The 24,579-nt window shown below is 37.8% G+C and overlaps 3 protein-coding genes across 3 annotated transcripts; 2 read left to right on the top strand and 1 right to left on the bottom strand.

The window, feature by feature from the left end:
- Positions 1-489: 489 nt before the first annotated feature.
- On the top strand, positions 490-7,604 carry LOC132184073 (O-fucosyltransferase 7). The gene is made up of 12 exons (XM_059597557.1): positions 490-984; positions 1,423-1,518; positions 1,960-2,059; positions 2,143-2,210; positions 3,764-3,852; positions 3,991-4,171; positions 4,311-4,439; positions 4,532-4,665; positions 4,792-5,005; positions 6,146-6,330; positions 6,442-6,537; positions 7,027-7,604. The coding sequence occupies exons 1-12, from the start codon at positions 829-831 to the stop codon at positions 7,178-7,180; spliced, it is 1,602 nt and encodes a 533-aa protein (XP_059453540.1). The 5' UTR covers positions 490-828; the 3' UTR covers positions 7,181-7,604.
- An 828-nt stretch (positions 7,605-8,432) lies between these two features.
- Positions 8,433-17,575, top strand: LOC132184199 (thylakoid lumenal 29 kDa protein, chloroplastic). Its single transcript, XM_059597735.1, has 11 exons — positions 8,433-8,663; positions 8,895-8,990; positions 14,102-14,186; positions 14,260-14,294; positions 14,446-14,511; positions 14,617-14,657; positions 15,101-15,231; positions 15,468-15,574; positions 16,506-16,643; positions 17,008-17,142; positions 17,323-17,575. Exons 1-11 carry the CDS (start codon positions 8,556-8,558, stop codon positions 17,431-17,433), a joined length of 1,053 nt encoding a protein of 350 aa, XP_059453718.1. The 5' UTR covers positions 8,433-8,555; the 3' UTR covers positions 17,434-17,575.
- Positions 17,576-17,614: 39 nt separating this feature from the next.
- On the bottom strand, positions 17,615-24,289 carry LOC132184198 (serine--tRNA ligase, chloroplastic/mitochondrial). The gene is made up of 10 exons (XM_059597734.1): positions 24,022-24,289; positions 23,751-23,899; positions 22,945-23,038; positions 22,709-22,857; positions 22,508-22,600; positions 21,924-22,103; positions 20,397-20,563; positions 18,464-18,598; positions 18,284-18,377; positions 17,615-18,106 (listed from the first exon to the last, which is right to left on the bottom strand). The coding sequence occupies exons 1-10, from the start codon at positions 24,245-24,247 to the stop codon at positions 17,831-17,833; spliced, it is 1,563 nt and encodes a 520-aa protein (XP_059453717.1). The 5' UTR covers positions 24,248-24,289; the 3' UTR covers positions 17,615-17,830.
- Positions 24,290-24,579: the final 290 nt, after the last annotated feature.

Raw genomic sequence — 24,579 nt, forward strand, 5'->3', positions numbered from 1 at the left:
TTAGGTTTTACCTAATTTTAAAATAGGTTTATCTGTTACTTTATTATCAAAACTAACCGTTTGTCATATGCCACAAGTCTCATTTGACACGTTATAAACAATCTAAGAGTATTGCACATAAAACGTAAAGAAACACAAAATCTAAGAACTTAAAAAGAACAAACTTACAGTAACAAAAGACTTCTGTTCGGTTTATGTGACATTGCATTAGAGTTGTTGAGATGGACGTTGACAAACTGTTAGTTTTGACCGTAAAGTGATAGAGGGATTTTATCTTTAAAATTGAAAACCAAAGGGCTAAATCAAAATCAGATGAAAATCTAAGGATTCGATATGATTTTTTTTTTGATTATTTAAAATTATTATTATTATTTTTAATCAAATGGAATCTTCAACATATCCGAAAGGTGAGACGTTCCCATTACCTGGCAATAGCATGGTATAAAAGGACGAGGGCAAACTTCTTTTACTCTGCATTTCTCATTTTCAATGATTTTCAAAATTGACCTTCTCTCTCTCTCTCTCTCTCTCTCTCTGTCATCCGTGATTTAATTAGATCCTGACTCTTGCGAAGTGCCAACTAGAGACCGTCCCAAGGTAAAAGTCGAAAAGTGCACTACAAAAGAGGAAGGGGAAGGCGAACCCAAGAACCGAACCACCCCCCGCCGGCCGCACTGAGAGCGGCAGACACTGAGACACCAAAAAAACCAGTCGCAGTAGCAACCGGACGGCTAGAATGGCCGCTTGACATTGGGCAGCCGCCGAGAGAGAGAGAGAGAGAGAGAGAGAGAGAGAGAGAGCGTTGGTGAGAGAGTTAGTTCTAGAGAGATGCAGAGGCGTAGGTGGAGGCCATTGGCACTACTGAGGAGGCTGCTCACGTGCGCAATCTGCGCAATAGCGCTTGTGGCTCTACTCTCCGAGCACGTCCACGTTTTCCCTTCCTCCAAAGCCTCCAGCTTCCCTGATTCCTACAAGTTCCCCACGGTAACACACACACACACTCTCTCTCTCTCTCTTTGCCACCTTTGTTTATCCTCTCTTTCTTTGAACAAAATTCTAGGGATTCCGTTTTCTGATCAGGGGGTTTTCACTCTCCTTCTACAGACTTCTGTGATCTCCAACTGATCAGGAATTTTTGTTTATATATATATAGTTCATGTTTTCGGTATCGGTGCGATTTGGATTTAGAATATATTGCTGAAATTCTACTTTCCTTGTTTCTGTTTTGAGGTCAGATATGTATGTTTATTGTTGATTGACTTATAAGCATAAACGTATTGAGTACCAGTCTTGCTTGTCTGGTTCTTATATTTCACGTTTTTTTTGTGTGTATATATATATATACATATATTGGATCAGTATTTGGGTACTTAGATTAGGTATTTTCCTGATCTAAGATATTATTTTTGTAATATTCTGCAGCAACGTGAATTCAAACAGAGATTGGGCACAGAGCGAAGCTGGACACAAGAGCTCACTCCGCCCCATTTGTCCAAAGCCCCTCTCTCTTCTCGCCAGGTTTACTGTTTCTACCGTTAATCCTATGATTAAGTTGTTTATGTACTGGGTTTGGTTGCTAATGGAATTTGGATAATATAAGAAATTTCATGGTTGTGGATTTTAATGTTTTTATTATCTGGGCTAGACTGAAACTGTTTAAAGTAATGCGGTTCAGTTGAATGGAATTTTATATTACGACAACAAACACAATGTAGAGCATAACACTCAAAATATCAGTTTTTTGTTTCGTCCAAGTTTTTTAAGCATCGAAACAATGGTAGTTTTATTGTTTTCAGAAAAAAAAGTTTTTAATCTCTTTCTAATATATGGATTTGATTCGTTCTTTGAGTTCCCCTAGTGTTGTGCTTACTAGCAGGTCAAGTCTTATAGGTTTAGGTGTACATGTTGATGCAAAGTAGTCATGCATCTTTCATGTTTTCACTCTTTTAGATTTGACAGTTGGGTCGTGCTAGTGGGAATCCGGAGTGGTACAAGCTATGGAAGCCTCCATCAAATCGTGATTTTGTGCCATGCGTAAATCCTAGCTCTAATTATACACGTAAGGAAGTGCAATCTCAAAACATGTTGGCATATATGAAATCCTTGTGTACTTACTTTCTGATTTTACTATTGTTTATCTAGCTCCTGTAAAGTCGCGAGGTTACCTTCTGGTCCATACAAATGGTGGCCTCAACCAGATGCGTGCTGGGGTGCGTATTACATTCTCTCTGCCCCTGCCTTTCTCTCTCTTTCATTTGATAAGATCGATTTGTATTGTATTTGCCAGAATATTATTTTTGAATTTGTATACATCCTAATAATTTTGAATGTCTTTGATTTCTGCGAAGTTGTGAAGTCGGAAACTAGGAATACTACAGCCAGTCCCAATATGAATTGTGATAATGTCACACCAAGTTACCATACACCTTTATATCCCATTTGAGTCTGGGAGTCTCCTTCCAACAAGTTAGGCAACCTTGATTGTGATTTCTAATTTCTGCGAGTATTGACCTTAACTTTCTTCCTTGCAAAATTGAGGTAATCCTAGAATCTATTGAGATGGGTTCGGGTGTCTTCTCCCATAATTTATATGTAGAGATGTGTCTTGTTCCGTCATGATGTACTTGCTGCACTTCAGAAAGCTTCTGTTTGTCTGCTGGATTAACAAATGTGTGGAGTTTAGGGATACTAAACCTTCATCTGGTCCTGCCATAACTTAATCGGGGTTTCATTTTGTATGAAAGTTTCCATTAACCTTAGGAAATAGGAAGCACATGTGGGTCGCATACCTCAAAGTCTTGCCATTGTGCCTTTTCAAACCCACCTGATCTGAATAAGTTATGTTACATGGCCTGACTCATGCCACTTGTTGATCCGAAGAGCTGGTTCTGAAATAACTACCCTGAGCAGTTTCCCTAAGTAATAGTGTTCTGCAGTGCACAAATAATATTAATCTTAAGTGCATTCTAGCATCAAGGGGAAATGGCTGTCAAGAATTTACGGCGCTTGGACCTTCCTTGGTGACATTTATCAAAAGCTTAGTTGTGAATGGAAAATAAGCCTTATGCTTTTTAATTTTTTAAAATCTGTAATATAGTCATATTGAAAGTCAAAAAGCTTGTTTAGGGCTGCGACAAAAATACCTATGGTCTCAATTGGTGGGGTTTCTTCAGTTGATTGAAATTTCAATCATATCTCATAATCATTTGCATTTATCCTTTTCCACAAATGTAAGTTCTGAATGGGGACCTCTTTCTCTCTCTATCTCTCTCATACACATGAAGGCACACTCGCTGGGACAAATACACTCACAACCATGTTTATGCTTTATGAATTCATTAATGTTGGATATTACAGTGTTTGTTTGGCCACACATGCAGAAATAATGATATCTGTAGGATGTTGTGGACTAGACTTTGTGCAAGCCTTTTGATTGCCAGTGTTACTAGTACTTTGCTATAGTCATTAGCAATGACAGTGGTTTCAAAGTTGCTTGCCTTTACTGCTCGATAACTCAATTCAACATATTTCATTTAATTATGAAATCCTACTAGTTCTGGTCCTGCTTACATACCCTGTTCACTGTCTGTTCTTTGGATTAATATGAAAACATTTTAGAAGTGGTACTCTAGTTGGTGGTGTTATTGACAATGTTACACACATTTGCCAAAATCTACCTGAACGTTTCAGTTATAGATATCTTGGAAGAATTCATCTGGCTACTTTTTGGAGCTTAATAAGGTTACTCATTCTTGAATTGCAGATGTGTGACATGGTAGCTGTAGCTCGTATCATAAATGCGACTCTGGTAATTCCAGAACTTGATAAGCGGTCATTTTGGAAAGACAATAGGTAGAAATCTTCTCTCTCTCTCTCTCTCCCCACCCAAAAAAAAAAAAAGAAAAAAAGAAAAAGAAAGAGAGAAAATTCTGTCTCATGTTCTACATGAATGATGCAATACTTAGATTTATTTTCTTTTCCAATATGCAGTAGCTTCGCAGATGTTTTCGATGAGGATCATTTTATTAATGCTCTGGCCAATGATGTAAAAGTTATAAAAAAGCTTCCTAAGGATCTGTCTCCGGCTACTAGAACGGTAAAGAATTTTAGAAGCTGGTCTAGCATGGATTACTACCAGGAGGAGATAGCTAGCATGTGGGAAGATTATCAGGCATATTCATTTGAATGCTTCTAGTCCTTTTTTTTTTTTTTTTTTTTAAAAAAAAATCAAGCGTCTATGTTTATTCAGCTCTCTTGCCAGGTTACTAATGTACTTTAATGCAATCATATTATAAAATATTTATTATCAGGTTATTCGTGCTGCCAAATCTGATTCTCGCTTAGCAAATAACAATTTACCCCCAGACATCCAGAAATTGCGCTGCCGTGCCTGTTATGAAGCTCTCCGTTATGCACCTCAAATTGAAGCAATGGGAAAAGTAATTTGACCTAAATGCTCTTCTGATTTCTGGAGTGGCTTTATCTCTATTGTGTCCTATGCAATGACCATTAATTTTCACCAATGTTGTAGTTGTTGGTCAATCGGATGAGGTCTTCTGGTCCTTACATTGCTCTGCATTTACGGTATGAGAAGGACATGCTTGCCTTTAGTGGCTGCACACATGGTCTGTCTCCAGATGAAGCTGACGAACTAAGGATGATCAGGTTAGAGATGCTTATTGTTGTTGTCCTGAATACTCAGTTAATTCTCATGAATCCATGTGTAGAACAGTCCTTTTTTCTTAGATGCCAACACTTTCTATATCTATTAATTTTATTCTGAACTTGAAGGGAGAACACTGCACACTGGAAAATAAAGGAGATCGATTCTGCAGAACAGAGATCCAAAGGTTACTGCCCTTTAACTCCTAAGGAAGTTGGAATTTTTCTCTCTGCTCTTGGATACCCATCAAATACCTCAATATACATTGCTGCGGGAGAGATATATGGGGGTGATTTGCATATGGTGGATCTGCAATCCCGCTATCCCATATTAATGAGCAAGGTATGAACCTGCGTTATTGTGCTTGATTTTCACTTTCTTATGCTAATGGTCTCTCAAACTAGTCTTAAGAGGGACTGAAATAACAATTATCATCACAGCCCCAAATTTTGGCCCATATCATGTGCACTTCACATGTTGCCGCTTTGCAAATTGAAAATGTTTACAGAGAAGCGCATTGTTTATTGTGGTAAGCAATGAAAATGGAAACCACTTATGAGCCTTTTCCTGGGCAGGCACTTTCACCATGTACATGCCTTTCAAATTGGTGAACCCATTGCATTTGGGCTTGGGATGTCAAGTGTTTGAGCTTGATGCGAGATTTATGCGTGCAAGGTCAAGGTTCATACATAAATCCATGCTTTCAACATAATTGAATCTGGGTGTCTGCTAAGAAAATCAAAATAGGAGTTATCTGAATTCATGAACTAATTATTCGTGTACTTAGGTCTGCCCCTAGAACAAGGGATATCGTTTTAGCAATTTATCAGGTTTGCCTAGATAAATATATGATATATTTTCTATAAATAGGTTGGAATCCTAATTTGATTGGATTGTTAGGTCGACCTCTATCTGATGTTTATGCCTAATAATTAGATTATGTCCTGTGGATCTTAATTGCTCCATCAAGCTTCTGATGGCTTCACTTATCTGGTACTCATGGTGAGAACTATCTATATGCTATCTGCATTTACCCAGTCATAGTTGATTGACAACAAAGAGAGAGAAGCAAGAAATTTATAATTGGATGAATTTTCTCATGTCAGAGAAGCAAGTTGGGTGACATTTACTTAAATACATAAAACGATGTAACAGAAAAAATCCAAAAAATATCATTGGATACCTGGACATTAGATATTTGCTACCAATCGTGATGAACGGACCTCATCTAGCTTAATTGAATAACTACTTTACTAAACTCAACCTGTGGGCAGTTTAAGTTCAAAATAACTCTCTTTTGCTTTAATTTCTTGCAACTGTGCTCTCCCACTCTCTCTCTGTGCTCGTGAAATTTGAAAAATATTTTTTCTTTTGAATTCTGTTTCCTTTTTATAGTCACGTATACTTTCTGGGGGATGGGGGATGGCTGCTAAGGGCCAAAAAGAGGGGAAAAATGATTTGGAACTAATGATCCCTTTGCAGGAAAAATTGGCATCTGTTGAGGAGCTTGAGCCTTTTATGGATCACGCCACTCAACTTGCTGCGCTTGACTTCATTGTATCTGTTGAAAGTGATGTATTTATTCCATCGTACTCCGGGAACATGGCAAGGGCAGTTGAAGGTCATCGTCGTTTTCTTGGGCATAGGAAAACAATATCTCCCGACAGGCAAGACAGTTTCTTTTTAGGAGTTTAGCTAGGATTAAATGACTTTCTATCTAGCAAGCATACCCCCATTAATTGCTTCATAATAATTTAGTTGTCCTTTTTGTCCATCAGGAAAGCTCTTGTTCGTCTCTTTGACAAAATTGAGCAGGGAACCGTGAAAGAAGGCAAAAATTTATCAAATCGAATTATTGAAATCCATAAAAAACGGTATGTGATATTGGCGAGTTTATAGGTTTTATAACTAGCAGTAGCTACACATTGGGCATTGGATATACTGTTTGTTATTTTGGTGGGATATCATGACTGTCAATCAATGGTTCTCCTTAGAGGATTGTTCTAAGCACCCTTTTGGTACATCTTACATAGATTTCATTTGCAATTTCCTACCTGGGTTGGGTGATTGCTGTGTAATAGGCTATGGTGTCAAACTACTCACTTAATATCCAGCATACCGGTGCTTATCAAAAAAAAAAAAAATATCCAGCATACTGGTGTACCACAAGGCCAGTCACCAGCGGTAGGAGTGACGACCTGTTTCTGGATGACCCTTAAGACAGTCTCCTGCCGGGTCAAAATGTCATCGACTTGTGCAGCACATGTTTCAGCCTTAATTTTCTTAATAGTTTATATTGTGATAATCATATAGCACCCTTATTTACTTCTATTTGGTTTTTGTTCTTTACCGTGGTTGCACAGGCAAGGGTCTCCAAGGAAGAGAAAAGGCCCCATTTCAGGAACAAAGGGCATGGATAGGTTTCGTTCAGAAGAAGCCTTTTACGTAAACCCTTCACCGGATTGTTTATGTCGGATTGAATCACCAAATATAAACACCTCACACGTTATCAGTTAGATTAGATAATGCAGCAAATTCCCCTTGAAAACGGTTGCTGTGTTGGTTGGGTGTTGGCATATTGCACTCTCCCACGTTATTTTTTGAAGCAATACAAGCTGGTTGTGCTGCTGCTGCCATTATACGCATAGAGTTGCGTTGTGTATATCCTGAGTCTAAAGAAAGCTGGGGCGGATGTAGGAAATAGATGAAGACGACAATTGCGTTAATAGTGCAGGGCAGTAATGGGATCACCAAGGACAGGGCCTTTCATGCCATTTTTATGCTTGGAGTTGGCCTGGTTTCAAAGAGTTGAATAGGCAATTCATCGGGGATACGATACTGTATTTCTGCTTTCTTAGGAATTTTTACACCTCTTGTATGTAGGTATTTCATTCGTAGTTATTGAATGCAATAAAATCGAAAAATCAGTTTTTTTCCTTTATTTACCACGGCTCTTTTCTTCTTTCTTAGCAAGCATTTTTTGGTTTAGATAGAGCATGTTTGAGATTTGCGTTAAGGAGGGTAAAACATACTTTTAATACCTAGAAAGTGGTGACGAACAAAAAAGTTGGCATGTTTGGTATAAAATTTATAAGTGTTTTGCCTTTTTTTTTTTCTTTAAAAATGACTAAAATGTATTTTTGGGAAAATCTTAAAATTGAAGATTTTTCTAAAAGGTTCTTTTAGACTATAGAAGTTCTACTTTTCATCACAATCCCAATTTTCAAAGGTGCCCTTGGTCTGAGTTTAACATCAATGCTTTTGGGGCAAAGTGTGTATTGGGAAATAGAGCTTTTATACTTAGAGATTATTTTTTTTTAAAAAAACTTTTATTTTCTATATTTTTTTCAAAATTGTACAGCTTTTTAAAGTATGGATTCATTAACGCAATCTCAAACAGATTCTAAAGCGTTTTTTCAAGCATACTTTACGGACATCCATTGTAAATGGTCTACGAGGGACTGGAGTATTTATTTATTTTTTAATACCTTTAATTGTACTCAAGTATTCTTAAAACCCAAAAAGATTAGTTTAGGCTTGACTCTTGAGTGAGACACCCTACCAATACATAAACTATTGAACTTGGCTTTTTCTTGTTTTAGGGGAAGGAAGAAATGAAAAGAAAAGAAAAGAGAGGCGGCTAGGCTTTAGTTTTTGTCCGATATTCATGGGATGGAGGGCATGTGTCGGTAAATCGGAGATCCAGAAATTTTCCGGATCCAACTTGACATCGACAGCATGTTAGCTTAGTTGGACAACAAAAGATAGGATAACGCAACTCACTTGCTCACTCCACACAATATAGACAACCCAGTTGCCCATTTACGTATCACAAACCTGCGAGAGAATTCTCAGAAGACAATACAGAGAAACACAGAGAAAAACAGAAGCAATGGGGGTCTCCTTCCTCTCAACTTCCCCTCCTTTGCTTTCACTTGTTCCCGTCCCATCTCACAGGACAGCTACCATTGTTGCCGCCACCAGATATCCCTCTTATGCAGTAAGTTTGCCATATCTATCTGACAGTGCGTGTTTGCAAAAGTAAAAAATAAAAACAAAAAATTCTCTACTTCATTTTCTTTTTTTGTGTTGAAGCTATAATTTCCATTTTTGTCAGAAATAGGCTTCAGTTAAATCCCATCACAGGTGTGAATCAAGATGTTTGACGCCATACCATGCCATTTGCTTTGCTTTGCTTGCTTTATCATGATAGTTGCTGTGCGAATGCCAGGTTACGATTCGTTGTTGTAAAATGGAAACTGATGAGGATCAGGATCGGTTCTGTAGGAGGGACATTCTTAAATGTTTTGGTGTCACCATTGGCATGGTGAGAGCATTTCTTCATCTACTTAAATACAAATTCTGTTTTAGCAAATTTACTTTTTAATTTCAAAGAAGAGGAAGGGCCCTTGTTTCAGAGGTAGACATTGATTCTGTCTTCTATTTACCACGCATTAAGTGGTCACAGATCCTTGAAATTGATATTGACTGAACTTATCAGTCTATTCCATTACCAGAAAAATATATGTTTGTGCATATGATCCATCCGATTATTGGTAGGTTGTGATCTTAGGGGCAACCTTCCATGTTTCTTGGAATATTAGCTGAATGTATGATATATGTTTGACAGAATGAAAATTATGAATGATATATGTTTGTGGATTGTGTGAAGTATGTCAGCTTGCCATTTTCACATGTTATATCATGAGGTAAATTTTTGTACCTTGAAGAAGAGGAGAGGAAAAGAAAGAACAGAGAAAGAAGGAATTGTATTATTCCTTGTACATCTAACATACGGCATCTACATGTGTTTAAATAGAAAAGTAATCAAATTGTTATGAACCTTAGTAATGACAATAAGATCAAAGAATAATGACAATAAACTCAAAGGATCAAATCAGATCATAAATTAACTACTAAGTTTCATTTTTCAACAGTCTCCCTCAAGTTGAGGCAAAGATATCTCGAATGCCCTGCTTCCATAAGACTGTATGAAGAACAATGTTGGACACTTCCTTCGCTAAAATATCTGAAAGTTGTTCTCCAGTATCCATATATGGTGTACAGATTAATTTGTACGCAATTTTTCCTCGATAGAATGTCTATCAACTTCAATGTGTTTAGTTTGGTCATGCTGAGTCAGACTATGAGCAATATTAATTATAGCTTTACTGTCACAGTATAAGCTAATAGGATCCTTATAATTATATCCAAGTTCTTTCAATAGTATCTTAAAGCACAATAATTCACATACCCCGTGTGCCATAGCTCGAAATTCAGCTTCTATACTTGATCTACCAACCACTAACTGTTTCTTAGTACGTCAAGTAACTAAATTTCCTCTTACAAAAGTGCAATACCTCTGTTCCATGACTGACCCAGCCCATCTGCATTTGTATAGGACTCTATTTTCAAGTGATCATGTTTGGAGAACAACTCTTTACCCAGTGATGATTTCAGATAATGAATTTTGTAAACTGCTTCCATGTGAGACTCCCATGGTGAATGTATAAATTGGCTTTCTACATTAATTGCATAGACGATGTTTGGACAAGTGTGGGAGAAGTAGATTAACTGGCCAACTTGCCGTTGATCTCTACCTTTATTCGTTAGGATTCTCATTACTCTCTCCTAACTTCCTATTTTACTCTATTGGGTTGTCAACTGCATTGTAACTAAGCATTCATGTTTCCTTGAGTAGTTACCTTTCCTTGTAAAAAACATTCAATGAGCAATGTCTGATCAGCTTGACTCTGCTTATAGTCACACTTCTGTATGACTCAAAAAAACTCTCTTAAACAACACCTTAGTAGATTGTTTTACCCTATATAATGCCTTCTTCAGTTTGCACAGTTTACTATTGACTGAAGAACCTTGAATCTAGGAGGAACATCCATATATACTTCTTCCTCTAGGTCTCTATGAAGAAATGCATTCTTCACATTAAACTGTTGAAGTGGCCAATCTAGATTTGCGACCAACGAGAGTAAGACACTGATAGAGATCATCTTTTTCACTAGAGCAAATATTTCCTCAAAGTCTATCCCATAAGCATGTGTAAAGCCTTTTGCGATCAATCTGACCTTATATCTTTCTACCAAAACCATCGTCTTTATGTTTTACCGTAAATACCCGTTTTCATCCTACCACTTTTTTCCCTTTAGGTAATTCAAGAAGGTCCCCATGTGTTATTTTAATGAAGGGCTTTCAACTCTTCTTGCATTGGTTCCCTTCACTTTGGGTGCCTCATGAACACTTGGGGAATAAATACATAAGACAGTTTAGAATAAAAGTACAATAAGATAATGAAAGATTGTGGTAAGAAACAAAATTAGATATGGGATATTGAGTACAAGATTTGATTCTTCTGCATTAGCCAACAGGAAGATCCATATAATTAATTGCAAGCATTGAGGTGTCTAAAGTAGAATAGGCATAGGATTACTAGTAGTCGATGTTTGGCTGATGAATTGAACAATAGTCTTACTCTTCTGATGTTTGGAATAAACTCTTAATTCGCCCACCAGTGGCTCAACATTACTCACTAACAATCGGCTATGACTGCCGACCATCATGTTCTGGAACATCTTGTTCTGATAATGTGGTAAGTGCAAGTAAAGGATCGGTCAAGGAATTCTCTTCATTACTATCTCCCCTTGAAGAGAGGTCTTTGGAAAAGAAAAATGGGGTGGAGATTTAAAACAGATCACGTCTATAGAGACAAAACGCTTTCTTGAAGGGAGATGATAACATTTATATTCCTTTTTAGTTGGCGAACTCCCCGAGAGCTCTACGATCCAATTTACCACATGATGAACTATGAAAATTAACAAAGCAAACACAACCAAGATTCTTTGAGGAACAACAAATAACGAGGAAGAGAAAGATGGGGACAAAACATCAATGGGTGTCTTGAAAGTTAGGACACGAGATGGCATTCAATTACTAAGATATGCGATAGTAAGCACTCTAGTAGGATTTAGGAACATTCATGAAAATCATTAATGCCCGAGTTACCTCTAGGAGATGCCAATTCTTTCACTCAGCAACCTCTTTCTGTTGTGGGGTGTAAATGCAAGCTGTTTGATGAATGATGTCAAGGTCACTAAGGTAAGATTGTAGGTCACTAGAGAGGTATTCTCCTCCATTGTCAGAACAAATAATCTTAAAGAATGTATTTTGAATTGGGTTGGAATCATCTTATAAAATGTCTGAAAACAGGAGGAAACATTTGTTTTATCTTTCAACAAATAAACCCAAATAGTGCGAAAAAAAAAATCATCCATAAAAGTAACAAACCAATGAAACCCAGATAGAAAGACAATACGAGGACCACAAACATCAGAATGAACAAAAGCAAATGGTTAAGTACTTTTATTGCCACTAGCAGGAAAATACACGATTGTGTTTAACAGCAAGTATCACATTGAAACATAGAAACTCAATTTTGTGAAAATAAAGATGGAAAAATATATTGCAACAAAGAAAATGAAAGATGCCCTAGTCTACGATGCCAAACTCATATTTTTGTCATGGAGTCATGAACTCATGTAATGTGATAAACATGTTTGAGCTAGCCAGGTTGTTTGAGTTGAGATATCAGGAAGTAAAGACCATCCTTCATTCTACCACTGCCAATCATCTCCCTGTGATGAGGTCCTAGAAAAATAATAAAATTTGAGCAACAAAGAGAAGATTATTTGCAAGGTTAGGTACATGTAGAACATATAAAAGAGACATAGATGGAGTTACAGGGATTGAACCTTTTCTAGACATGGATGACAGGGAACCATTAGCAATTTAACTTTTTTCTTTCTTGGACAAAGATGATATAAAGAGAAAGAGATGACAAACCAGTCATATGGTCGGATGCCCTTGAATCAATTGTCCAGGGATCATCAAATTCGCTATATTACAAGTCAAGGTTGCATTTAAAGATGAAGCTAAATTACCTAAATGTGCAGAGGAAGATATAGTGGTGGCTGGCTCTAACTGTGACATAAGCCGACACAGCATTTCTAGTTCTTCCTTGCTAAGAGTCTTGCTGTCAAGAGTGGAAGACTTGGAGTAGGAGTTTGATCAACTATTGAAGAGTGATTTAACACCACCAAAACGACCTCCTCTCCCTTCACTAGGGTGGCCATGAAGTTGCCAACAAGTCTCTCAAGTATGTTGTTATTTATTATAACAATCACAAAACAACCTATCCTTCTCCTCCCGAGCAGCATCCATTGTTTTTCCGTCATCATGACTATTAGAATTCACTTTTCCAATATACTGTGACATAGTTACCAAAGCAGATTGTTCGTGGGAAGGAGATTGGAGCATGATGTTAAAATATTAATTAAATTATTAAATTAATCATTTCTTAGTAGCTTAAGCTTCTAAGATAAGTAGTGATTTAATATGATATCAGTGTAAAGGTCATGAGTTTGTACCTTGTCTCCATCATTCACCTCTCATTTCAATTAAATATTCCACATGTTAGGTCTTACTTGATTAGTTTGAATCCACATGTGGAGGGGAGTGTTAAAATATTAATTAAATGATTAAATCAATACTTTTTTATTAGTTTAAGCTTTTGAGATAAGTGATGGTTTAACATATGACACGGCACGACTCTCCTCATTCTGAACATAGACAAAAACCTCTCGGAGAGATGGAAGAGGCTCCTTTCCAAAGATCTGAACTCAAACCTGATCATATTCGGAATTTAAACCTGCCAGAAATTCATCGCTACGATCTTCTTCCACCATTTTCTGAAGTTTCACGGCATCGGCTACACATGCAATCTGAAAGTTTTGATAGTGATCTAGTATCTGCTTCAATGCACGAAATCAATGAAAGTAGGTTATAACAGATTCTTCACCTTGAGGCGTTCCATGAATCCGACATTTAGAATCAATGAATAAAATAAGAGAATAATGGCAAAAACTCAAAATCAAATCAGATCAGAAATTAACCATGTTTCCTTCTTCAACAACTTGAATATGGGTTGTCATGCCATGAATAAGAAATGCGTCACAAGTAGTGGGTTTTGCAAGATATTTAATTGTGCTAAGCTGGAAAAATCTGCAAGTATATTGTCCCATAAACCTGGGCTTGAAACCACTTCCCTTCACACCTACTTTTTTCAGCTCTAACCAATACTTACCTAGCTTAATGAGCAAAAATGTCGAATATGAATATTTGTTAGTATTTTAGAAAGTTTACTAACTCAACAAAGCCTTATCCCCCCACAGTGAATTGCAGTAGAAAAAAATAACATTGCCCAAAACAATGGTGCTTCTAATAGCTTTCAACAATCTGATTTAGAAACTCTTTTCTTAGTTGAATCATGCATGTGTACACACACAATCACATATTTAAATAAATATACAATGCTTTGGCCTAGAGTGATGTTTTGATGAGTTTCTGCTTATTGTGATCTTCTTTTAGGAATTAATGGCAAGCTCTGGATCATTTGTGGAAAAAGCTAGTGCTGCTGATTTGATACAACTGAGACAGCGATCTGAGTTTCTTTGTGAGTTCTTCAAACACTACATTTTCACACTGAAATGAGCTATTGATCCATATTCACAGCTCCTTCTTTACAGCTAGAGTCAGGGGGACCCTGTCTACGGCTATAAAGGCAAGTCCCCGTTAGCATGAACCATGTTTAATTAAAATAGTTAAATGGTTGCAGTATATTTTACAATTAGACTGTATTTATATATGGAAGATGATGCTGTCATACTTTTTTTTAAGGATTTTGTCACTTTTTCTATCTATTGTTGTTTCAGGGAAGTCCAGACCTTATCCCACCCATATTAACGTTGGCACTGAATGATATCATGACTTATGATAAGGTCAGACAAAATCTCTACCTGAAATTTTACATGGATGCTGGATAATTCCTTTACTTCGGTAAGCGAGAGGAAAGGACAGTACTGATGTACTTCTGAATTTTGTAGGCAACAAAATCTGGGGGCCCAAATGCATCCATACGGTTCAGGTTCATGCTACTAATGGCACTATCTCTTTTAAGTCCTGTAATCTTAAAGTAAAATTTTGGTGTGGATATGCAAGCTTACACTGGTCCTAGTATGAAATCCCACTGAAGAGTCAGAAATATATGCTGTGTCCAAACCTACCTGTCAGCTGCAGATGATGTTTTAGAATGCTTAGCCATGCCAGTTTAAGGGCTCTCAAGTGTCAATCTACTAATTTGCCCTGTTACTGAAGTGTCAAGGATTTTAGCAGTTGAGGGGTGACGTGGGCGGGAAGACCTAAAAATGCACATATAATGCTGAGTTGTTAAATGATTTATTCATGCACATTTGGACGTTAAGTTAGTTTAGCATCCTAACTTTCATTTTCTTCACTTAAAAGCTTTCTTGGTTTAGCTTCTTGAAAAATTACCTTAATTTTCTTCTCCATGTTTTTTCTTGCCTGAAGTTCAGAGTTAAGCAGGCCTGAAAACAAAGGGCTTTCTGCTGCTTTGAATTTATTAGAGGAAGCAAAGAAAGAGATAGATTCATATTCCAAGGGTGGACCGATTTCCTATGCAGATCTCATCCAATTTGCAGGTTACATTTTAAATATCACCAAGTTCGAACTATGAACCATAGATATGACAAACATTCTATGTATTGCTTGTGCAGAGGTACTGTACATTAGCCAATATGATAGGTTCTTAAACATCCTTTCAATACGTCTATCTAGCATGAGCTAGCATGGAAGATGAACAGAGTGTGGAGTGCATGTGTCTATGCCTGTGCATGTGTGCTTCTGCCCCTGACTCAGATACCTTCATTCTATGTAGCGCAAGGTGCCGTTAAGGCTACATTCCTAGCTTCTGCCATTCGAAAATGTGGTGGGAATGTAGAGAAAGGGAACTTGGTATATACTGCATATGGTTCAAGCGGGCAGGTTTGTTTCTCAATTGTTGTTGTGTCATTGCTGGGACATTCAGTGTTGTTCTTAACTCGTGCATATATGTTTCTTTGTGCGGATATCCCCAACATCAGCTTTATGCTCTCATTCGATTACTAAATGCCATTTTTAAAACTTTAACTGGATGTTGTGTATTTGTGGCCAATTTCAGCTTTGAGTAGTGGTTAATATGATGGTGACATTCCTGAAGTTCTGTTTATCTTTCTGATTTGTGTTACTTGGAATCATTGTATTTTCTACTGGACTTTAAGTTTCTGTGTTAGCGTATAATAGCAGCACTTGTGCAAGCACTCTGATTATGTGCGAGGGAAGATAAAATCTGTCATGTGCATTTAGGAAGAACGAAATAAAGACTTTAATGTTTTAACGTCACTCAGAATGACAAGAAGTGTGCGGCTAGCATGCAGGCCAAAGGGGTTTATACACTAATTGACTAATCATATTTTCTTACATGTCATGCTTGCTTACTTTCACAAGCTCTTCTCTGAATCTTACATAAGTGGTTTACACTTGGAGCAATTCTGTTTAACTTGATGTGGAGGATTGAAAAAGAAATTAATGTTTGCCTAAAATTTTTTTGGAAGCGTTATAATTCCTTGATGTTACTTATTGAAGTTTCAAGTCTCTTTCTCTTCAAGTGTGTCTTCGAGTTTGTTTCTCACATGCATAGAATTAGATTTTGAGAATCTTAAGGATGTATCATAATCAAAAGTTATTAAATAAATGTGTTCTTCTCTTGTTGTTCCTTTTTAACATATCAAAAAAAAAAAAAAAAAAAAGATCTCATAAAGTTCAATTCACATTCTCAACCATTATTATAGTCTTTGTGATGAAGCGACTGGATATTAGTAGAAAGAATTGGATCTGTAAATTGATGTTTTATTCATACAACTGTTATTGCATACAGTGGGCGTTGTTCGACAAGCAATTGGGAAGGGCAGATACCCAAGAGCCAGATCCAGAGGGAAGGGTTCCCCAATGGCAGAAAGTAAGTGTCAAGGAAATTAAAGACAAGTTCTCAGCTATTGGCTTTGGTCCACGCCAGGTATTTTAGTCAACTATAATACTTTTGCTGCAGCAATTATATTTCAGTTCTCGTTTCTTTCCAAATAATTATGTGTACTTGTAATCTGCGACCAAAACAGAGCACCCCAGAATGCAGCCCACTGCTGCCAAATGTGTAAAATTTTTTTTAAAAAGAGAAGTTTCTTTGCTGATTGAAAATTTGGATGCATTGTACTTTCTGCAGACATGATACTTCACGTCAGTTCAAGTTTTTTTTTTTTTTTTTCAATGAAAAGGGCTAAAAATGAAATAAACAAAAACAACATTGTAGGGGATCCTTGTATTTTATTCATTTTTAATGAAGCCTTTAGTACCTGCTGATATTTGATTGCTTGTTTGGCCAGGTAGCTGTGATGTCTGCATTCATGGGTCCAGATCAGGCTGCAACAGAGGCCTTTTTGGCTACTGATCCGGATGTTTCTCCATGGGTTCAGAAATATCAACGTAGCAGAGAAACAGTATCTCAGACGGATTATGAGGTCAGTGACATTTTCTTGCATATATCTCCAAAAGGGGAAAAAGGGTTTTACTTGGATGTGATGTTGGTTCAGTTATCTTGATCAATTACTTGAATTTTTTTTAAAAAAAAAATTGTACATATTATACCATAGTGATTGCTGATTGGTCCCATTGCAAAATGCAACTTGATTCTCTTTCAGGTTGATCTGATAACGCTGCTCACAAAATTAGGTTGCTTGGGTCAGAAAATCAATTACGAGGCATATTCATATCCCGTGAAAAAAGTTGATTTGACCAAACTCAAATTGTAGAGGGAAAAGCTAAATAGCCTGTGGAAAGCAGCAGCACCAACTGCAGCGAGGAACTTTTTCTTTTTGAAAAAATAATGTAAGTCTTAGATTTAAAATAATGCCACTTTCAACCAATATAAATTCTTCCGCCAGAATTAGTCACGATTCCATCTACAAAGCCCTTCTCCCTCAAAATTAGTCATGACCAACTATTACGAGTGAGCTCATGCATTATATAACAGGTGGTACATGTTTAAAGCAAACATTCCAAAAGGTGCAACCTCAAAAAACATGAATTTCTTCACCACTTTATATTTTTCCCTTTTTACTGGCTACATTTGTTATCTCGTAAAAGTTAGCAGCAAAGAGAGATTCTGCAACTACAATACATGAATCAAAAAATAACCATTCCATCATCCTATCCGGATTTAGGAGCTATAATCCCAAGCCCACCCATGAAGGGCCTCAATGGCTCAGGGATTATAACGGAGCCGTCTTCTTGCTGGTAATTCTCAAGCAAACAAACAATCATCCGAGGCACTGCACAGGCAGTTGCATTTAATGTGTGAACAAACTTTGGTGGAGCAAGGTTTCCTTTCCCCCTTTTAGGGATGGTTGATGACGGTTCTGATGGGCGATACCGGATTCCCAGTCGGCGACTTTGATAGTCTGTACAATTTGATGCACTTGATATCTGTTCAAAATATACACGTGGGATTTAATAAATAGCTAATTAGTGGTACCCTTATCTCAACAAACTACATATTCTTGCTTATCTCAAATTAATCTCAATAAGCAACTACTTTTTCAAGGTGAAATTTGTAGCCCATCTAACCAACAGAAGCTCATTTCAGTAAGAGAGAATCCATACCTCGCCAAATCGTTCTAAACCAGGCATCCATGCCTCCACGTCAAATTTACGATAAGCAGGTGCACCTAAATCCGCTGATGCCATATCCAAAGTTCTGCCAAGAAACTCAAAATTACCATGATTTGTACAACGTGTCAACAACCACTTCACAAATTGATAAAGGCTTTTGAAAGTCCCTACTTATAATGCAATCCAAGTGATGCAAAGAGGTCTTCTTCAATTTTAATGAGTTCCTCGTGATAGGATGCGCTCTCCTCTGGTCGACAAAAGATAAACATCTCCACCTTGCTGAACTGGTGGACTCGATATAGCCCCCTGCTCAGTATTTCCACCAGCTTATCATAAGACTATTAGCAATTGTAAAGAGCATGACTTATACCTGAGCCCTAAGATCACCACCATCCTTCCAAAGGACTATAGTGGATATATGGCATATGTTTAGTGGTACATGGCCTTCCACAATACGGAGCCAATCAAGTGTTTTTTCAAGCATAAAGCATGGCCGAGGAAAAAAAAGAAGCACAAAGCATGAAAAATAAATGCTTCTGGGCCACTTTTTTTAAAAGCTAATACAAGACACTAAAAGATTTTAAGTTTATTAAATGACAGTAAAACTAAAAGGCCAAAGACATAAGATCACACCAAATCTTTAAATTGCACAATCAATCGCGGAACACGTTTATTGTTTGGTTTCAATCTATATCAACAAAAGCTGATGCCTTCATAACAGACAATCATGGTCACCAAACCCTGATGGCTTCATCAGGTCTCTCTCAACCCTGCAGTGAGCAGGGTCATACATATATAATGCATGGTTGTTACAAAGAAAGGCAGTAACTGTACTACACCCAATTCTACAGACGTAAACCAGGCACTCTACTATATATATATATATAAGTAATTAGCGTCAACGGGAGGAGCACTCTACTAGATTTGTATTTGAGTTTCCATTTTTGGGGCATGGTCGACTTATATTGAGCTTGTTTCGGAGTCGAGTCATTGATTTGGATATTCTGCCCATTCACAGCTGAGGATATTCTGCCTATTCAGAGCAGTTTAGATTTTGGGATTCTGTTTGTATTTGGAGATGCATGCATACCTGTGGTATTTATTGTATTTGATGGTTTTCATCATGTCATTTGGAGAGAATTTTGGACACTCTGAATATTAAGAAGTAGAATGTACAGGTTTAACTTTGGTTTGCGTTAATATCAGGCTAGGCTTGGTATTGACATGCCACTGATGTATGCAAATTGAATTAGGGGTTTGAATCATGACAGTTGTGGTATCATGACTTTGATGCTCATGGTTTCAAACAAATGCTATTTCTTCAGCATTGGATCAAAGAGAAGTTGATCATACTTGTCACAACAGCATATTTGGATGATAGAAATTTTGGCAGCATGTGTTTGTGGACCACCTTCTTCTTCATTGTGAGATTGCTTGTGCCATTTGAAATGTCTTCTTCAAATGATTCAAGTTGTCTTGGGTTATGCTTTGACAAGTAATCAATTTGTTTGCTTGTTAGTGGGACTGCCGGCAACAATCGGAGAGCTGCTGCATGGAAGATGGCGCCTTTTACGGTGTCTTTGAAGGAAAATGAATGATATGTGTTTTGAGGACTACAAGAGGACTTTGGAGGAGTTGAAAGCTTTATTCTTCAAGACTTAATATTTTCAAACAGCTGCTTATGTTTCTCTTTTAGTGATTAATTATTATGATTTTCTTGTTCTTTTTGCCTCTACTATCTAGGTGGCTTTTCTTGTATCCTTCCCGTATACTTAGGGGGCTCCTTACGCTTTTAATAATATCTCGATTAATTATAAAAAAAATGTTGGCAGCACCTTGAACAAAACAGTGTAATGTGAGTATTTCACAAATACTATCTAAAATATGAGATCATATCTCAATATCAATGAAACAAGTGATTTGCAATCAAAGTCGGTGAACTAGTTAGGCTACTGTATCGTTGTTGGGATAGTTGCATTCAGTTGAAGATTTACGATGTAATGATTTAGTAGACATCATTTAAGTGCACAGAAGATGGTGAGAACAGAAAATGCTGAAGTAATATTTCAAGGCAGCTAATAGGAGAAGTATGCAAATAATTTACCTTGTTGCTGTGCCTGCAGCACCAGCTTCAGTTCTGAAGCAATGGGAAAATGCCGCGTACTTCAATGGTAACAATGACTCAGAAAGAATAGAATCCATGTGAATTCCCCCCACTGGAATCTCTGCAGTGCCAATGAGGCACTGGTCACTATCTTCAATAGAATAAACCTAATGCATGTTCATCAAGAGTATTAGCAAGTCTATACATCAATTACAATAATCTCAGACAATTAAATTGCCATTTCTTCAACAGAAAGCACTAAAAAAAATGAAAGACTGGCCTAAATGTAAAAAGAATTACACAGGTTTAACACCTTAAGTGCGGTTCTCGCTAATTTAAGCCCAGAACAATTAAAAGATAAAGTTTGAGAATTGCGCAATTTCAATCTAGCTTTATTGGGTAAATCGTTATGGCGATATGCTAAGGAAAGGGAAGCATATTGGAGGTTGGTTGTTGAGATCAAGTATGGATGCATGAATGGCGGTTGGTGCACCAAAGTGGTGAAGGGTCCATATGGAATTGGAGTGTGGAAACATATTCGGAGAGGGTGGGGAGTTTTCTTGAGATTTATTAACTTCGGAAGAGGAGATGGCTCCCACATTAGGTTTTGGTACGATACTTGGTGCGGGGATCAGCCCTTGAAGGAAGTTTTTCTTGAATTATTTCAAACTGCTAGTAATAAGGAGGCATGGGTTAGAGATCACATGCAGCTGTCCAATGGTGTTATACAGTGGAATGTTCCTTTCTTACGACCTGTCCAAGAATGGGAGGTAGAGGTGGTGATGGCTTTTTTTGGGAAGTTATATGCCTTCCTTAGTCGTATGGGGTTGATGGACTGCATGAGGTGGACTCCTTCCAAGCGAAATATATTTGAGGTAAGGTCTTTTTTTCCCATGCTTTCTTCTTCGGGAACAGCTGCTTCCTCTTTCCCGTGGAGTATATGGAAAAGTTCTATTGAGAGTCAATTTTTTTGTGTGGACGGCGACTCTTGAAAATATTCTAACTTTGGATAACTAGTGTAAAAGAGGTATCATTGTGGTGGAATAGTGTTGTATGTGTAAGCAAAGTGGTGAGTCTGTCAATCATCTTCTCCTTCACTGTGTAGTGGCACGAGCTTTGTGGAGTGTGTTATTTTCTCATTTTGAAGTCACATGGGTCATGTCTGGAGTGGTGGCAGATTTGCTAGTTTGTTGGAGAGGACAGAGAGGTAATAGTTCAGCAAAGGAGGTGTGGCGAATCGCCCCACTGTGTCTAATGTGGATTAATTGGCGAGAGCAGAATGCAAGATGTTTTGAAGATAAAGAAAGGTCGATGGAAGAGCTTCAAAAGCTGTTTATTCAAACTTTGTTCCATTGATCTGACGCTTTCATAGTGCCTCAACTTTCCACCATGTCTCAAATTTTATCTTTATGTTTCTCTTTTTGCCTTTAGCAGGGCTTTTCTTTATATACATCCTGTGTATTAGGGTTGTGCCGCTTTGCACTTTCATATTTGGACAGAGGAATAAAAAGCAGGATATGTACAAACCTGGGTATTTGCTCCACGAGGTTGGAAACCACATTTTTCAACAACAGAGGACCTTACAATCTCTGGAGTTGTCAAAGGTGTAAAGCCCTTCTTCATGACTTCAGAGAGTGTCCAATTAATAAGGGCCATTTCTAACATAACTGCTTCATTCTTCAGGTAGTAGAATTTTGATCCACTGACCTGTACACAACAAGCAGAATATTAGATGCCAATAAGAAAGAAAAACAACCACGAAGTGGGCCAACGCTAACAAACCCAATTATTTGGGAGTTAAAATTCTTGATTTGGTATAATGACAAGCTATATTGTTGACAAAATTTTCCAATTTATCCAAGAACTGTAAAGTTGACTCGTACTTGAATTAGACCAGTGGTTCTGCAATTAGATATAGATGGAGCCACATCAAGACTAACAAGCCTAGGTCCCAACCAAATGCCAATAAAGATCAGGTCAACATTTAAGTCACTTTGGCCATCTTAATTTACCAGATAACAGTAAGAAACAGACTCTAAACATTCTAATAATAACCCTATGTGACAAACTAAGAGACACAGATAATACCTTAGATTAAACAGAAAGAGTACCTCTGCAGCAGCATCGAAATCAAAAAGATCAAGTTCCTTCCCCAGTTGAAGGTGATCCTTGACAGGGAAGCTAAACTGGGGTGGGTTACTGACCTACAAAAGCAAATAGAAAATAGAAAATAAGAAAAGAAAGCTTTATGAGGCTGGAGTACAACATGCAACCCTTCTTAGACAAAGAACAAGTCAAAAGAAACTACATACTGTCTTTCGTATCACAGAACTGTCCTCTCCTCCAATTGGAACATCAGGATGAGTCATATTTGGAATACACTGCGCTTCCTGCTGAAGCTCATCAGTAAGTTTAAGCAGGTCTTCTTCCAAGGTAACAAGTCCTTCCTTCAGATTCTTTCCTAAATGCATAAACAAAATAGGTCTAAAGGATACATTTTTTAAATTGGCGGAATGCTATGTGCATAATATAGTATTCCCACTAATACCTTCCTCTATGAGCCTCTGACGCTCGGATGGTTCCAGTTTCCCTTTCATCTTGTTTGCCACCACATTCCTTTCTCCACGAAGCCGCTCAACTTCCTGCTATCTGTGAGTGACAATTAGCAATGAAAATTGAGCAGAAAACAGAACCCATGGACATTAAAGCTCAAAGCACTACCCACTTGGAATCTAAATTATTATTATTATTATCATTATTTTGATAACAAGGGCCCCTCTAAGGCATAGTCACTTTGTGTACTCACCTTTGTTGGGCAAACCTCAGACCCATGTAAAGCGCCCCCTCTACACAAATCAGGTAATATTCTGACTTCGCAGGTGGGCTGGCCCCAATGAATTGTTTGCACCCAATGGAATTCGAACCTTAGACATGATGAAATGCCACCAAGACCAAGGCCCTTACCACTTAGCCAAGCCACTTGAGCCAAGCCCTTCGGGTTAACTCTAAATTAAATTTCGCAACTAGAACTTTATCAAAAAGCTCTCTCTCCTCCAAACTTTTACTATACTACTAGTACAGAAACATAGTAAGCAACGAAAGAGATGGGCACTATTAAAAACTAATTTTTGAACACCCAATGTGTCACAATTTATATTAGGTGGGTGGGATGTAAAGGCGTTGCATGGTGCTAAGTCTCATTCATTACCAGGTGAAACTAGGAGTTAAAACTTATAAGTGATTTTACGAAGGATCAATTGTAACTTTGACTAATCCAAATATGCTCAGTGCTTTCCTGGGTCATGATACAATGCAAATTCTTTCAAAATTCTAAAGACAACAAGCGAATACAACCTTTTGAAGATTGGACATTTGGTCATAGAGTTGCAGCACAGCTTCCAAATTAGCAATGGAGTTCCTGTTCTTTATGTTGGCAGCAACCGCTTCCTTGTTCTCCTTTATCCACTTGAAATCTATCGCTGCTTTCCACTGAGGTTTCGCAACTTGATCACCAAAAACACTCAAAATCAAAATCAAAATCAACCATAAAACATAGCATTAAAACAGTAACAGTTCAAAAAAAGCTCTGTTCGCTGCCAAGAATGGAGAAGTTTGAACCGCTCACCCTTTTCCTCTGGAGGCGTCGCGGTCTGGAAGGCCATGGCCGGGGCCGAGAGAGCTCTGGCGAGGACTTGGAATGGGGGCCTCCGAGCACGGGCATGGCGGGAAAGGAAGAAGAAGTCTAGGGTTAGGGTTTTCGGCGGCGCGAAGAGCGAAGAAGACAATGTAGGGATTGAAGCGAGCTTCAGGGTCTGTAAGGTCGTCCCGCTCACACACCACTGTAAACCCATCTCCTCTGTTTCGGAAATCTCCGAGAAAGACAGAGAGAGAGACGTCTGTATGTTAAAGGCCCATTTATCCTCAACTCTTTTTTTGGCAAAAAAAAAAAAGAAGAGAGAGAGAGAATAATCAGCTGTTTTATCAAATAGAGCAACTGCTTTTACAAGCTAATGATTGTGAGACACGTGTTAACTTCTTGGTGTTTCAATTCACGCATTAACGGCGGGAGGAAAGCACAATCCGAAGCGCAGCCGAAAATACAGATCTTAGCCGTTCATTTAGGGCATAAAAAACACAATAGTACCAACGTTTGACCGTCCGATCGAGTACCCGGAAAACAAGA

The sequence above is a fragment of the Corylus avellana genome, chromosome ca6 (assembly GCF_901000735.1).
Source record: "Corylus avellana chromosome ca6, CavTom2PMs-1.0".
NCBI classification, from domain to species: Eukaryota; Viridiplantae; Streptophyta; class Magnoliopsida; order Fagales; family Betulaceae; genus Corylus; species Corylus avellana.

What these genes read in the sequence shown, in the direction of transcription:
- LOC132184073 (XM_059597557.1), top strand. Translation starts at nt 829, where the DNA reads ATGCAGAGGCGTAGGTGGAGGCCATTGGCACTACTGAGGAGGCTGCTC. An exon ending in GCATGTGGGAAGATTATCAG is followed by an intron (nt 4,172 to 4,310) that starts GCATATTCATTT and finishes ATTTATTATCAG; the next exon opens with GTTATTCGTGCTGCCAAATC. An exon ending in GACGAACTAAGGATGATCAG is followed by an intron (nt 4,666 to 4,791) that starts GTTAGAGATGCT and finishes CTGAACTTGAAG; the next exon opens with GGAGAACACTGCACACTGGA.
- LOC132184199 (XM_059597735.1), top strand. Translation starts at nt 8,556, where the DNA reads ATGGGGGTCTCCTTCCTCTCAACTTCCCCTCCTTTGCTTTCACTTGTT. An exon ending in TTGGTGTCACCATTGGCATG is followed by an intron (nt 8,991 to 14,101) that starts GTGAGAGCATTT and finishes ATCTTCTTTTAG; the next exon opens with GAATTAATGGCAAGCTCTGG. An exon ending in ATATCATGACTTATGATAAG is followed by an intron (nt 14,512 to 14,616) that starts GTCAGACAAAAT and finishes TGAATTTTGTAG; the next exon opens with GCAACAAAATCTGGGGGCCC.
- LOC132184198 (XM_059597734.1), bottom strand. Translation starts at nt 24,247, where the DNA reads ATGGGTTTACAGTGGTGTGTGAGCGGGACGACCTTACAGACCCTGAAG. An exon ending in TCAGAGGCTCATAGAGGAAG is followed by an intron (nt 22,858 to 22,944) that starts GTATTAGTGGGA and finishes TTATGCATTTAG; the next exon opens with GAAAGAATCTGAAGGAAGGA. An exon ending in ATTTCGATGCTGCTGCAGAG is followed by an intron (nt 22,104 to 22,507) that starts GTACTCTTTCTG and finishes TGTTGTGTACAG; the next exon opens with GTCAGTGGATCAAAATTCTA.